At 58.4% G+C, this 14,927-nt stretch overlaps 1 protein-coding gene across 17 annotated transcripts in view; it reads right to left on the bottom strand.

The window, feature by feature from the left end:
* Positions 1-3,958: 3,958 nt before the first annotated feature.
* AKAP13 (A-kinase anchoring protein 13) overlaps positions 3,959-14,927 on the bottom strand; it is a 195,271-nt gene continuing 184,302 nt past the window's right edge. For all 17 annotated transcript variants that reach the window (XM_059678194.1, XM_059678195.1, XM_059678200.1 and 14 more), the window contains 8 exons: positions 14,396-14,590; positions 13,576-13,737; positions 13,114-13,184; positions 12,612-12,656; positions 11,891-11,941; positions 10,532-10,981; positions 8,630-8,960; positions 3,959-8,085 (listed from right to left, as the gene is read on the bottom strand). In XM_059678194.1, coding sequence (XP_059534177.1) covers positions 8,036-8,085; positions 8,630-8,960; positions 10,532-10,981; positions 11,891-11,941; positions 12,612-12,656; positions 13,114-13,184; positions 13,576-13,737; positions 14,396-14,590 — 1,355 coding nt within the window. In that variant the 3' untranslated portion in view covers positions 3,959-8,035. The remainder of the gene's footprint in view (positions 8,086-8,629; positions 8,961-10,531; positions 10,982-11,890; positions 11,942-12,611; positions 12,657-13,113; positions 13,185-13,575; positions 13,738-14,395; positions 14,591-14,927) is intronic.

The raw sequence follows: 14,927 nt of genomic DNA, 5'->3' as shown, positions 1-14,927 counted from the left end.
CATGAAGAGCCCTGGATGGGGGCAGCACCGCCTGCAGCCTGTGACTCGCGTCCCTGTCCCTGCTGTGATGTCACCCACAGGGGATGTACCAGGTCTCGGGGGACGGCCAGCAGGACTGGGAGCAGGAGCTACTGAGGAGAGAACCGAGGACACGTTATAAGGGGCAGAAGCCTGTGGGGTGACCTCAGTGGCATCCAGGAGGTTTCAGTGGCGGACGACCCTGGGCAGCTGGGTTAATGACAAAATCTCATGGTCCCTCCCCAAAGCGGGGCTTGCCCTGTGACCTTGCCACCAGCCGGTCAGGCTGGCCATGGCCCATCACACAGCAGCACCCAGGACCTTGGGTACCACAGGCCGCTGGACAGGGGGTGCCTCCCCTCCTCAGAGCACATCACAAGCACCAGCAATGTCCCCGGCTCCTGATGGGGACCCCGAGGGACTCCAGGGGCCCACCCCCCCCCCACCCCGACATCCCCCGGCGCTGGACGCATCTCAGCGCGGAGGTCAGCCACGAGGTCACCCCACCCGACCCCGCTGGCCCCTGGCATTCTGGCCTTCCAGCTGGTAACTGGATCTCACCCCTCTGCCCCCCGGGCTCACAACGCAAGCTCCGTCCCGAGAGAACTGCCGACATCTGTTCGTTGTTTTTCACCTTCCAAGTGGCTGGTCCCTCCTCAGTGTATCCCAGCCCAGCCCGCCCCTCCCGTCCCTCCATGCAGGCCCTGCCCTGTCGGCTGCCGGGCTGAGCTAAGCACACGTCTCACAGCACAAAGTACCTCCGGTGCCCTCCCTGGCGGGTCCCTCTCCGTTTCTAAGTTAATAAATGAATTGAGGACATGCTTGTTTCTTCGGGCTCTGGGGCCCGTCTTGGGGGACAGTCATGGGCTGACGTCGATGGTCACCCCACCAGGCAGGTCTCGGGGGCCCCCCCTCCTGAGAATGAGGTCCCACACGCACCCAGATATCAGGGCTCCCCCTGATGCAGGTTGTTTGGCAGTTGTTCCCATTGGTTCCGACACTGTTCCCCGTTCTCCCGAGAGTCACCGTCTCCTGGAAAAGCCGTCGCGAGCGCTCACTTGAGAAATTCCATTCGTCTCCGCGCTCCTGCGTATGCGCTCGGGGCTCCCAGTGGACACTCATTTGTGTGAAAATAACAAGCGCGTTAAGGCGGGTGCGTTACTCCCAGTCGTTACCGCGCAGGCCCGCGCCCGGTCTGTGCCCTCCCAGGAGTCTGAGCTGTGCCCTGGGGTCCAGTGGGGGCCTCTGCAGGCGTGTGTGGTCCTGCCAGCTGAGCTCCAGGGGCGCAGTGCAGGGTGGGGACCCATGGGCGACAGGCCGGCTGGGCTCCGGCCCCAGCTCTCCTTGTACAGGGCTGGCTTCCCTTTGCAAGGTCCCTCTTCTCAGGTACTTAGAGGTTCCCAAACTCCCTTCAACAATGTCCATTTCCTTTGCCCTTTCATATTGCAAGCTTCCAACCAATTTGTGTGTTAGGTTCTGGCCCGGCCGGTGTGGCTCAGTGGTTGAGCGTCGACCTATGAACCAGGAGGTCAGGGTTCAATTCCCATTCAGGGCACATGCCAGGCTTGTGGGCTCGATCCCATTGGGTGGCATGCAGGAGGCAGCCGATAGATGTCTCTCATCACTGATGTTTCCTATCTCTCCTCTCCCTTTTTCTGAAGTCAATAAGAAAATACTTTACATTTTTTTTACAAAAAAGGGGAAGATTCTAGAAAGAAAAGGCATTCCAAATTTTTGTGGGGAGTCAAAGGAAACCCCGTTAGAATGTTTCCCTTTTAGCCCCGGCCGCCTGGAGACTCAGCGGCCGAGTTTCAGCGCCGAAGCTGTGCTTTCCCTCTTGGCACAGGGCCTCCTCCTCCCATGCCTGGGCTGTCACGCCCCGAGCCACCTGGGGGCCTGGCTGACTGCCATCAGAGGACCCAGCCCCTGTCCACAGTCTGAGCAGCACCCCCTGGGCCCGCCCCCAAGCTCCTCACCGCAGCCAGGCCCCTGTGGGTGCCGGGAGTGTGTGTCAGGTGGCCCTGGGCCCCTCCTGTGGACACACACGAGGCCAGGCTGGGGAGAACCAGGTTGTCCAGGCAACTGCCCGGCTCCAACTCTGAAGCTGGGGGTGGGATGGGAAGCTCGGGGACCCTCAGAGGGAAGGGGCAGCTAGGGAGGTTTCAGCTGGTCTGTTCCCAGGAGCCAGTTCCAGTCACGCCCCTCCCCCAGTCAGCTCTCCCCTCCTGGGACCCCCCCCCCCCCCCATAGGTTTCCCAGGGAGAAGGCAAGGCCCACAAAGGCGCCAGGAGGGAGGCACAGCCCTACATTCTGTGGGGACTGTTTCCAGCAGAGCAGAGCCTCCATTAGCATATGAAAGGAGGCTTGGGGACTGGCCAGGCTGAGACTAGGATACCAGACGTGGCTGGAGACTTGTAGGGGTGGGGGTGGGGGTGGGAAAGGCCCAACCCACATTTCCTGAACTGGGTGCAGAGCAGCTCCTGCCCAGCCCAGCCCCCTTTCTCACTGCGCCTCCTCACAGGACACGGGGGCGGGGGTGGGGGGGGGGGCAGTGCCCACCAGGCTTGCCTCACCTTCCAAGAACAGGAACTGTGGGGAGGGAGGCCTCTGGGAGGGACATCCAGGCTACTAGGGGGTGAGGGGCCAGGTCCCTGGACATGTTCCCCGTCTTATTTCTGAGGCCCTGCAGCTCAGCTGACCTCCATTCTGCTTCCGAGGAAAAGACAAGACCTGCGCACTGCATTTCCCCTTCCCCTGCAAGCTCTTTTCTGGTCTCTTGGCTTCATTTCTGACTCAGATTCCTGTCCTGGGCATTCGTTACCAACTTCCTGTCCGGGCAGAGCTGTTGCTGCAACCCAATCTGAGGCGGTTTGTACACCTCGGACGCTCCCTCGGGCACGGGACCCGCGGACGGAAAAACGCCACGTCTGTGTCAGCCACTCGGCAGCCAGCTCTGCGCTGTGGCCCAGGCTCCGGGCCCAGCAGGGTCCCTGGCGGATGGCGGTCTGGATTCTTGCAGCCCTGAGCGCGCTGTGCGTCTGTTCGGGAAGGAAGGATGGGACCTCCGTGCGCTTCTTGCCTCCCAGACAGAGCCCGTCCCTGGTTCAAACCCAAGGACCACAGGAGGCCTGTCCCACCCAGGAGGTTGGGGGAGAGGGAGAGAAACATCAGTGATGAGAGAGAATCATGGATCAGCTGCCTCCTGCACGCCCCCTACTGGGGATGGAGCCTGCAACCCAGGCCTGTGCCCTGACCGGGAATTGAACTGTGACCTCCTGGTCATAGGTCCTTGGAATCTGGCGGGAGTGTCTTCTTCCCATTGTTGCGAGAGGAGCTTGTAAGTGGCAAAGCCAAGATCCCAGGCGGCTTTGCACGGCGCCACAGGGCACAGAGCCCAGGGTCCAGGGGGCTTGGGGCTTTTTGCAGGAGCTGCCGCCCGGCTCCCACAGGCGGCTCAACACAGCCTTTCCGCTGTGGTGTGTGGCAGTGGTTTCTCCGTGGAGCCCGCCTTCTGTGATCAAATCCAGCCAATCCCCGTGAGGCTCGAGGCAAATAAGATTTTTCTTCCTGATCATGTTTTGACAGTTGCCCTATTTGGAGAGTGGGATGGAGTACAGAAAACTGGTAAAGAAAGGCAAATTAACCATCTTTTTACATAGGAGTCTATGGCGAAGGGCATTTTCCACTGCACTGATTTAACTGGACAGAGTTCTGGCACTTGGCACCCCGGGGTTCGGGGTCCCGGCTATAGCAAGAGTGGGAGTCCCCAAGAAGCCACCAGTGCTCCAGGCTCTCCTGGTTCCTGTCCCCAAATGTGGAAATAGGTTCCGCTGGGAGGAAGGCTCTCCTTGGAGTTGGGGAAGGGGTCCTCCTCTACCAGGAACCCAGAGTTACCTCCAGCAAGCCCAGACCCCGACGGACAGCCACACACCAGCCGCAGTCGAGACGTAAAGAACATTTATTTTTTTGGAAGGATTGAGGGGGACTTTACAGAAATCTGAAGCCAATAACTAGACAGGAAGATAAATAAAATACAAAGCCAGTATGTTGTGGCAAAATTCCAGGAAACACACTGAAAAAAAAAAATCTTTACAGTTTAAAACTGTTCACTTTATACATAATTACAAATGCATATACAGCACGTGGGTTTCACCCCTTACTTAGTGGGATTCAGCACAGAAATGTTCACACAGGGGAAACACGAATGAGCAGACGCAGGTGTGCGTGGTCACCTCCTGCCTGTCCCGGCGGCCCCCGCGCCCCCACGGGGTGCGTGACACACAGGAAGCTACAGGCTGAGCTGTGACCACAGGGTGGGGCCCTGTCGGTGCTCCCGCTGCCCTTCCTGTCGGGCGGGCGGCTGCAAAAGGCAGAGGTGACAAGCGGGGTGCACGGGGGCCGGGGCTGGTCCTCCGTTGGCCGCAGGAGGCGGGGCACAGGCGGGCTCTGGCTCTGGCTGGGTGTTGGCAGCAGCACAGCAGGGTCTGTGGCAGGAGGGCCTGGCCCACTTGCGTCTGCCCATCTTTGAACCTCACGAGATGGAGAAGTCATTCGAGGCCTGTTGTCTTTGCATAAATTCAGTTAGAGGAGGACATGGGAAGCAGCAGCCTGTGTGTGTTTTTCCTATTATGGCCGCATTACAATACTTGTCATCCTAACACCTGGCCAGCAGGCGGTCCGTCCCAAGGCTCTGGTTAAGGAGGAATGTCAGGCTGCGTTGGAAGAAAGAGGAAGCAGCAAGGCCAAGCACGCTGGGCCCCTCCCCCGTCTCTTTAGGCCAACGAGCCGGGACCTGGCCAGTCAGGACCACAGCCGTGTTGTCCAACTGTCCCGCTGCAGGGGCAAGGCACACCCACCCTGCCAGCCACCGTCCCTGCAGGCTCCCATTCCAAGCGCACCCCAGCGTATGGAGGGGGTCGATGCCCTGTGGCAGTGTCCCCTCCAAACCACCCTCTCTGTGGCCCTGGAGCCCCCTCACCAGGCCCCCCTCTACCCCCCTCCCAGGACTCGGCTGTCCTCTGGCACAACTGCCACCATCGCACGGGAGTAAATGCGGCTCCAAGGTCCACACTCAAACCCTCGGGGAAAGACCCCTGGGGAGAAAACCTCAGAGACGGAGGATGACGGAGGAGCGACTTCCGGACCACGGTCTGGCCTCGGAGGCTATGTACGGTCCCAGCTTTTCTGAAGGCAGAGCCCATTCTGTTAAACCCTATGCGCTCTATTCCCGCCCCAAAAAGGCCCCACAAAGCCCCAGGCCTCACGCTATGCTCACTGCTGCTAATGCCGGGCTTGGGAAGGTAACAGATAAGGGAGCAAGTGCGCAAAGGGACAGGTTCCAGTGGTATTGCCCTGAGACTTAAGAGGAAAAAAGGTAAGATTCGTACCTTTTCCAAAAAAACCTTGACACAGATTTCTTGCCCACATACAGCTTCGGGGGTAGGATGGAACGTTGGCAAAGGCTGAATTGTGGCCATTTGCGTGTCTTTAACCTTCTGCGTCTTCCAAGAAGGAAACAGTTGACATAGTTGTCACAAAAGCGAAGCCAGCTGGCGACGGCATGAAAAGTGCACAGGTCGCCCAGGTAGGATGACAATTACCGAGATGATATAATGGAGAGAAGGTACCCCTCCTCCCAGGAAACTAATTAGATTCTGGAGACCTGGGGACTCTGGAAGGTGTCTCCTTCGTCCCCCCAAAACTTAAACACAATGTTGGGTACCTGATCTCTGGAGGCTGATAGAGAAGCTGGGGGCCCCGGGGACTTGAACCTGAGTCACCCGAGAAGTCAACCCCTTCTCCCAGGAAAGAAACCCAGGCGGGGCTTAGACTCAGCGACGTCCTCAAGGTCATAAGCACAAGCACAGCAGCAAAAATCCCCAAGTTCAACCTCAGAGGGAGGGGGTGGGGCGGGGGAGTGAGTCTCAAAAGGAAGCCAAGCTGTGCAGCCACACACGCTCCCTGTCCACCGGCCTCTGAGCGCAGCCCGGCAGCCCATCGCATCGTCCCGGGCACAGGCGGCCGGGCACACGTGGACCCGGTGCTGCCTTCCAGCAGAGCGACACGAAGCCCCGGGGTAACCCAGCAGGCGACAAGGACAGACAGCTGGGCTCCGGGAGGGCCAGGCGGGCACGGCTGTGCCGCGAAGCTGGGGGGACTGGCTGCGTGCTGTTTAGGGTCTTTGGTGGTGGGCGGAGGGGTGGGGTGGATACATGGTTACGAGAAAAGGAGAAATCGGTTGGTTTTATTCCTCAAGCCTATTGCTGGAGGGTAAGAAATCTCAATGACAGAACCAGGCAAGTGTCCCTCCTGGGCGGCAAGAAAACACCCCCTCCTTGGTCAAAGGATGCGCTGGGGCTGGGGTGGGGCAGGAAAGGGACCCTTCCCCGCCCTGATGTCTTGTGGGCCTTCAAGGCACTTGCAGACACTGAGGAGTGAGCAGCTGGCGCTGTTCCCCCACCACAGCGACCAGGGAGTTGGGTAACCGTCGGGACAGTATGTTCGCCCTTCACACACACGGACACGGACACACACACACAATAAATAAAACATAACTAGCTAATGATTTTAAACCAGACCTCTTTCAAATAAACTGAAAGATAAATATCTCCATCTGCAAGGCCAGCTTGCAATTCATCAAGCACCAAGTTACAGGTTTTTTGTTTTTTAAAAAGGATGGTCACGGCTCCCGAGGGGCAGAAGGCAGGAGTGGGAGCCGCGTTAGAGCACGGTCCCCGGGGTCCCTCCGGCAGCCACAGCGGGGCAGGTGCGGCCTCGCAGGGGAGCCACGCCCATGAACCCCGGCACCGCCCAGCTGGTGACAAGCTGAAAGCAAATACAGACCCAACGCAGAAGGCAAAAAGGACAGAAGACAGAGGACAGGAAACAGGCCGCCTCTGAGGCATCTTCACGGGGCAGAGTGCAATAACCAACAGGCCTTTAGGTTTTTAAAAAACTTTTTAAGAAGTTAAATTTTGCCAAGCCTCCAGACAGAGTGAGAGCCCTCCCGAGCCACACCCGGCCCGTCTCTCCTGTGCTGGTGGAGACAGACCACTGTTTCACACCTTCACTGAGCTACTTCCCAGCTGGGGGTCCTAGCCTGGGGCGGGGACAAGCTCCTGCAGGAGAAGCGGGTCCCTATTGGAGGAGCCGAGGGGCCGCTGTCTCCCACGTGAGCACCAGGCAGGACCAGCTTCCCGGGGGCCACCGTGGTCCTCAGAACACTGCCAGGAGGCTGTGGCCACTTCTGAGTGGTCAGTGACAACCAAAAAGTGTCACCTTGCAGGGGTGGTGGCGAGGAGGCCTCTCTGCTTCATCGCGCCCAGAACATGCGGGCAAACACCTTGGAAAACCAGGGTGGAATTTCTTCCGAATTGATCAATGAAATCGGACCCTTGTTTTGGTGGTTGGAACACGAGGATTGAGGAGGTGCAGATCGGATGCTTTTGAAACACCAAGTCTTTTCTCACTGGTTTCCACACGTGTCCGTCATCCCTTCTACAGTGAACCGAGATACATGCAAACAGGGGTGCGGAGTGGGGGTGGGAACCGCCTCAGGGCCCAGCGGCGAGAGCCAAGTCTGCACGCGCCTGCAGTGCCCACGGACAGACTGCGTGATCCTGCCAGCCCCACGCGCGTACGCGGACGGTCACTGTATGCACACACAGCAAGTCCCCTCCACCTGCTGTTGGAGTCTCAGAGGCGGTCCCCAAAATAAAAGGCAGCCAGCATTTCACACCTCATCTGGAACATTCTTTCAGCTTTTAGGAATTCCTGACATGGCCCACACCACCGCCTGGACTTCTGGGGACATTGCTTTCAGTGTAACACTCTCAACCGGCCGGCCCCCACCCCGTCGCCAGGGTGGGAAGTCTGGGCCTCCTCACCCACCGACGCGCGGGACCCCCTGTCCCTCAGGTCCCGGCCCTGCAGAGCGGAGGAGCGATGCTTGAAGAGTGTGGTGTCCACGCAGGGACAGCAGGAGGGGGCTGGTGCCACGGCCAGCGGGGGAGGGGGGTCAGCAGAAGATCTCCTCACCCTCTGCGGGCACTTCTGATGCAGGGCCGTCTGGAAAAGGGGACACAGAAGGAAAAAGAAATTCAGAAAAAAATCAAGCTCCCCCTTTTCCTCCCCAAACACAAGGCTCTAAGCTGCAGACAGACGAGGGGCTGGGGGACCGGCCCCTGCTCGCCGCCCTCACTCCTGCCAGGAGCCTACGTGATACTGAAGTGCGCACGGAGCACAGGTACTATTATCAGTCCCTGGCGAGGCCGGGGAAGGCGGGAGGCTGGGGTGCTCCCGGGAGGGGGGCTCGTTCCTGAGCTAGATGAACCCTGAGAGGGAAGCCTGCCCTCCGCACGCATGTGCCGCCTCCTGCACGCATGTGCCGCCCTCCACACGCATGTGCCGCACCGAGCACCTGGGAGGCTCCCTGAACTGCTGTCTGGGTTCGCTGCGGGCAGTGCAAGGGGGTTTGGTGGGAAGTAGGACCGTTTGGCTCTTATACACCCCATGGTCCCTCTCACTGACCTGTCCCACGTGGGCCACTAACATCTCCCCCTCCTCGGGCTCCAAGGACAACCCGGCCACGGGGAGACGGTGTGTGACTCACCCCCAGACGGAGAGCGGCCTTTGTTCTTCTTCTTTTTCTCCTTCTTGTCCTTTGGCTTTGCCAATCCAAAGAGGCGGGTGGAGGAGGAGGGGGGCGCCGGGGTCTGGCTGGGGCCCTCCGGCCCTCTGCTGGGTTGGCTGGCAGAACTCAGTATGTGAAAAGGGCCCTTGTCTTTGTGCGTCCGAGCAATGCTGTTCCGTTTTGGGGACACTGAGAGTTCTGAGTCCAAGGACCCTGACTTGGCTATCGAAGGCGCGGGCGGCACGGGGGACTCCTCGGGGTTGGGGAGGAAGGTGGGGATCCTCAGCAGCTTGGCGTGTGGATGGGAGACCTGCACACGTGCGAGAGAAGGGGTGTGCTCAGAGGCTGTGGCACCCGGGCCCACTGGGGAGCTGGCCAGGCTGCGACCCCTGCCCGGACTCCACAGTCCTCAACATAAAAAGGCTGAGGACTCCTTTACGGCCCTCCCCCACGCAGGATCGATGCCAGCGCTGAAAACGTCACCTTTGACACCATTACTATGTTTACTACGTGCACGTAACGCCTGCATCACAAAGAATGAATAGGACCGTGGGCGAGGTCCCTCCCACTCCCTGAAGAAAGAGGGGCGCTGCCACCCTGAAGGCTGATGTACACAGGGACGTGGGGATTACTGGGGGCTAAGAGCTTCTAGAAGCCTGTTCAGGGTAGAAGTACAGCAGCTGGACAGTGGCGTTTACACCAGGAGTCTATTCTGGTCAAAGGCCAAACTGAGATAAAGCGAGATGAGGGCCGTCAGCCCCACCCGCGCTCTCTGTGCCCGTGAAGCCCGAGGACTGGACGGGTGGGGAGGAAGGAACACACACACGCACAGACGTGCATGTGCACACACGCACACGCACACACAACGACTCTGCAGAGAGCAGAACAGCCCCTTCTAGAAGCTGTCAGCTGAATTCTCTTTGATGGTCCAAGGTCAATCAATCCATCAAATGGCAACAGGATGTGCGTATCTACCAGGCGATCTGTGCCCGCCCAGGCTCCCGCCTGCCCCCAGCGTCTGTGCCCCAGGATCGCACGGGGCCCCTGCAGGAGCTCAGTGCTACAGAGGAAAGCCTGCTTCCCCGAGGAGCAGCTACAGCACAAGGGGGCCTCCACCAGCACCCCAGCACCAATACCCTCTCCGCACAGAGCAGCTGCTTCCCCCCCGAGGGGTGGGCTCTCCCTGTAACTGATGCCCCTGAACCACCTCCCCGTCCTTTCAGGGCCACTGACTGGCACCTGGTGCTCACAGGCAGGGCATGGTCCCCGAGCCCTGGCACGTTTCCCCACATGGGCTACAGGTTCCTTTGGGGGGCCATTCTGATCTCTTCTTGTGGTTAATCCTCACCTGAGGATATGCTTTCCACTGATTTTCAGAGAGTGGAAGGAAGGGAGGTAGAGGAGAGAGAGAAAGGGGGGGGGGGAGCAAGAGAGGGAGAGAGAGAGAGAGAGAGAGAGAGAGAACACATTGACGTGAGAGAGATGGAATCTGCAACCCAGGTAGGTTCCTCTGACCGGGAATTGAACCTGAGACCCTTCAATCCACAGGCCGGTGCTCTGACCACTGATCCACACCGGCCAGGGCCATTCTGATTTCTTACACGGTACAGAGCAGAGAGGCTGCTCCAGAGTCCCAGGTGGCTGGCCACCACCGTCTCGGCTGGCTGAGGAAGGGCCCGTTAACTTCCTGATCAAATCCCCAGCATTGCCATTCCCACATCCACCTCTCGGGGATGGAAACAGGAGAGAAGACTCCCTTCCCCCTGCCCTTCCTATGAAGAGAGAGTCTGTAGAATCGGCCTCTCTCTCGCGTCTTCTCCTGGTGCTGAGCACAGAGGTTCCACTTGCCGCGGCCCCCATGCCTGACAGGCGGCCCCGTACCTGACAGGCGTCGCGCTCCAGCTGCCTCTGGCCGAGCCGCTCTGCGTCCCGCTTCAGCTGCTCCTGCTCCCGCTCCAGCTGCTTCTGGGCCGTGCGCAGCCGCTCCAGGTCGTACTGGTAGGCGCCCCGCTTCTGCAGCAGCGCCTCCCGGTCCCGCTCCAGGTCCTGCTGGCCGCGCTGCACCTCCTCCTCGCGCTGGGCCAGCCGGGCCTCCCGCTCCTGCAGCGCCCGCTCCCGGGCCTCCCACTCGCGCTCCCGCCGCCGCCGCTCCTCCAGGTGCTGCGCCTGCTGCCTCTGCAGGTCGGCCAGGTCCTGGCGCTGCCTCTCCAGGCTGCGCTGCTTCTCCTGCTCCACCAGGGAGCTGGGCCGGGACGAGCTGCGGGCCAGCGCCCTCTCGCTCAGCAGCAGCTTCTGGTCCTCGATGTAGCTGTCCTGCTGCAGCACCACCCCCTGCGGGCACCAGGGGGGACCGTGAGCCTCTGGCTGGGACTGCCTCCCTGCCCCTCCTTCCTGTCCTGGGCCCAGGGGCAGCAGGCACGGGACAGAGGACACTCTGCCCTCCTGTTGGAGCTGGCCTGGGACAGCCCTCCAGGAGAGCCGTGGGCGTATCAACCAGGGGTGCCAATGGTGTGGGGACTCAGTTTGGTGTCAAACTGGGTACGTGCTGCCTGCAGACACGGCACTGCCCGGGGTGGGGGGGGGGTGTGTCTGGAGGTGGGAGCAGGTAGGATGGGACTGGGTAGGTTTTCGAGAACGGAAGTGAGCAGATCGGCAGGATGCTCCCAGAAAGCACTCAGGAGTAGGTGTCTGGGCCCTGGCCAGTTTGGCTCAGTTGGATAGAGCGTTGGCCTGCAGACTGAAGGGTCCCGGGTTCGATTCCAGACAAGGGCATGTGCTTAGGCTGCAGGCTCCTCCCGGGCTCGGGCCCTGGTCAGGGTACATGCAGGAGGCAACAATCGATGTGTTTCCCTCACATCAATAAAAAAAAAAAAGAGTAGGTGTTTGGGAGGGCCACGCTATCCAAATACCACAGAGTGACATGGGCCAGGGACATGCACCTCACACCCAGGCCTGTGGAGAGGGAAATCGCCTGTGCCTGTCAGCGCCCTGTGCCTCGTGGCGCGGCCTCCCAGGGCCCCCCAGCGCTCCTGCCGCCTCGGCCCATCCAGACTCAGAGGCTGACCACACTCTAACCACTGCGTCCAAGACTGTCCTCAGCACGAGGGCCCCCTTCTCTAGACTGAGGGCCCCGTTTACCCATCAGTAACCTCCAAACTAAAACACCCAGGCCACCGACACCCCCTCCGCACTGTTCTTCTGGAGAGAAATGCGTGAAGGGGCGGGAGAGGGGGCTCATACCTGCAACGTGCTAAGGAGCTCGTGGAGGTGGACGATGCTCTGGATGACCTGCTGCACAGGGGACACAACGGAGACCTCCCGTCAGGACGGAGCCCAGACCCAGCCCCCCGCCGGCCATCTGACCAACAAGCTCCCTACACACAGCAAGGCACTTGCATTCCAACCAAAGGCTCTCAAACTGAAAGCACCGAAGAGAATAAGCGGGTACAAGCAGCCACGAAAAACATGACATGAAGAACAGTGGTGGGCGGGACCTCAGAACACAGTAAAATGTGTTATAAAGCACCGGGAATTTAAAATGGGTGCCACCAAAATGACACACCTACCGATCTCACAGGACAGAAAGCACAAAGCCAATCGTAAGAATTTAGCAGGTGGTACAAGGAGCATTTATACATCAATGGGGAAGAAATCGCAATGAATTATTCTGAGAAAATTAGCTAGATCTTTGGAAAAAATTAAGTTTGAACCCTGGCTCACACAAAAAACAGTCTAATAGATTAAAATGTCAAGTGTCAAAGAGCCATAACAGAGCTCTAAGGAAGCAGGCCACACTTCGGCAATAAGCCACGTGACGCTGGTGGCCAGCATGACAGCCCCCTGTGACGTGTGCAGAGCACAGCCCGGAGCCGGCCTGTTCACACCAGGAAAACAAGCGCGAGTTTTCCTAGTCGAGCAGCGACAACAAGTCACCCTCTCCAACAGCTCGCCGCGTCCTTACCTCGTTGTTTCTTTTCAGCATAAACGCCAGGTTAGCATTTCCACCCTAGGAAACAAAACCACAGTTTCAAAGCATGAAGCTCCCGGGGCAGGAAGCACCCCCAGTGTGCGTCTGGGTCACACTGCGCGCCCCTCTGTCCTGTTCTACCTCAGCCTCTCATGCGGGGAAATGAAGGTTCCCCACTGAGCTGCTACTCGAGCCTTGTCAAGAGTTCATGTTGGTTTGGGCCTTTTACACAAACCTCTTGACAAAACTGGTCCTGCAGGGCCGGGCCGAGCTATCAATGTAAACACGAAGCTCTAAGCCGAGAGGCCACGCGGCCCAAGAGACGGGGACTCCTAACAGCACCGTGTGCTCTAACATGCACTTTCCTCTTCAGATCAAGTGGGAAACAAAAACAGCAAGTCAGGAATCCAAAACGAGATCAAAGTGGACGCATTCCACAGCCCATGAAATCAGAGAGCAGTGCCCAGGAGGTCGTAGTGCATTTTGGAAAACATGCCTTTTTCAGACCACTGTCCGATTCCGTTCGCCGCAGATCCTGGCCATCGTCTCCCTCTTCCTTGTCTCCTCCTAAACACACAAACAGGCATGTCCTTTCAGCTGTGCAACAGATTAGCCAGGAAAGAATACAACACACACGGCTTCGGGATACGGTATTTCTGAGCCCCCCTGAGGACAAAGACTGGGAGGCCACCTGGAGGCAGCCAAGTGATTCCCAATCATTCTACTGACGCCGAAGAACCAAATGGAAAGATGAGTGTTGTTATGCCTCTGGCTGCAGCTTAGCTGAGACCCGGAACCCCTTCGTTATGCGACATGAACCTGACACTGAGACAGCTCCCTGAGTGGATGGCAGCAGGTCCTTAGGAGACTCTCGCTGAAACATTACGGATGACTGAGACCATTTCTAGTTCTGTTAGTCCAGGATGGCCTCTAAAAGCACCAGCTCACACTCACTCACCTTTCGAAGCGTTCATCTGATGGCTGTCGAATCCCCCGAAGGTCTCCGCTCTCCGGGGCAAGGAGACGGGGCCAACCGTGCCTTCCTGCCCCACAGGGCTGCTCACCGCCTGCCCGAGGGGGCCTCCCAGGCTTCCACTCACCAAACCCTGAAGGATCTCCACTGGGAAGAGGAAACATGCAAACCCTACGTTAAAAAGCTCAGATTTTTCCAAAATAAACTGCGTGGAAAAGGATGGTGGGAGGGGCTGGAAATTAAATTTTACACATAAAAAACAGGAGCAAGACTAAACAGTGGAGTCTACAAAGAGGACTTGGCCACAGAACCATAAAGAAACGGAAGTGGTCACTGTGAGTCCCAGCACCTGCTCTTTCCGGAGGGCGGGAGCCAGCTTTGATGGGGACAGGACACGTGGGAGGGCTCCACAGTTTACTTCTTGGCCTGGGGAGTGGCTACAAGATGCTCACTGGCCCTGGCCGTGTGGCTCAGTGGGTTGGAGCATTGTCCCACACACCAAGGGGTTGTGGGTTTGATTCCCAGTCAGGGCACACAGCCAGGTTGCAGGTGTAATTCCAGGTTGGGAAGCATACGGGAGGCAACTGATCGATGTTTCCCTCCCTCCCTCCCTCTCTCTTTCTCTCCCTCCCTCCTTTCCCCTGTCTCTAAAATCAATTTTTTTTAAAAAGGTGCTCACCTGGTAACTCACTAAAGTGAAATGTTTGTTTGGGGTTGTTTTCTGTATTTGTGCTGTTTAACAATAGAAAGTAACAGTGTATAGACCACACTGGGGAAAGAAGGGGCAGCGCTGAACAGAGATTACCCTCATTTATTGCACTTTTCATTAAAGGTCCTCCCTTGAGCGCCTCCTCTGTGTTGGAGCGGAAGAGGATCCGAGGGCTGAGGGTGGGGGAGTACTCCTCCGGCAAGGGGGTGCTGCACTCCATCATGTCCCGGAAGATCCCCTCCTTCTCTTCCAGCAGGAGCAGGATCTGCTGGTCCTTCTGCTGAAGTTGCTCTGAGGTGGATGGAGAAAAGGACTGGTGGTTCGAGCCCGTGGTATGATGCGGTGACCAAGACACGCGCGCCCCCTTGTGGTATCTTATGGGACAGCAGAGAACAGAGCTTTCCCCCTTTAATTTCCTTCCTGGAGACTGTCAAGTTTTCCTTCTGTAATTTCTATCTAGTAACCTCCCCTCGTCTTTCTAGGCAAACACTGGGATTTCTGACATCACAAGCCAGCGCGCTTTTCTGGCTTTTGCCCATCACTACATCGACTCGCTCCAGGGTCATAAGGAAATCTTCTATGTCATCCTTTCCAGCACGGAGATCCCTCCCTCCTGTGAGGCCCTCAC

Source organism: Myotis daubentonii, chromosome 21, assembly GCF_963259705.1.
Source record: "Myotis daubentonii chromosome 21, mMyoDau2.1, whole genome shotgun sequence".
NCBI lineage: Eukaryota > Metazoa > Chordata > Mammalia > Chiroptera > Vespertilionidae > Myotis > Myotis daubentonii.
Note: the sequence above shows the minus strand (reverse complement) of the source record. Positions and strands in the feature narration are given on the sequence as shown.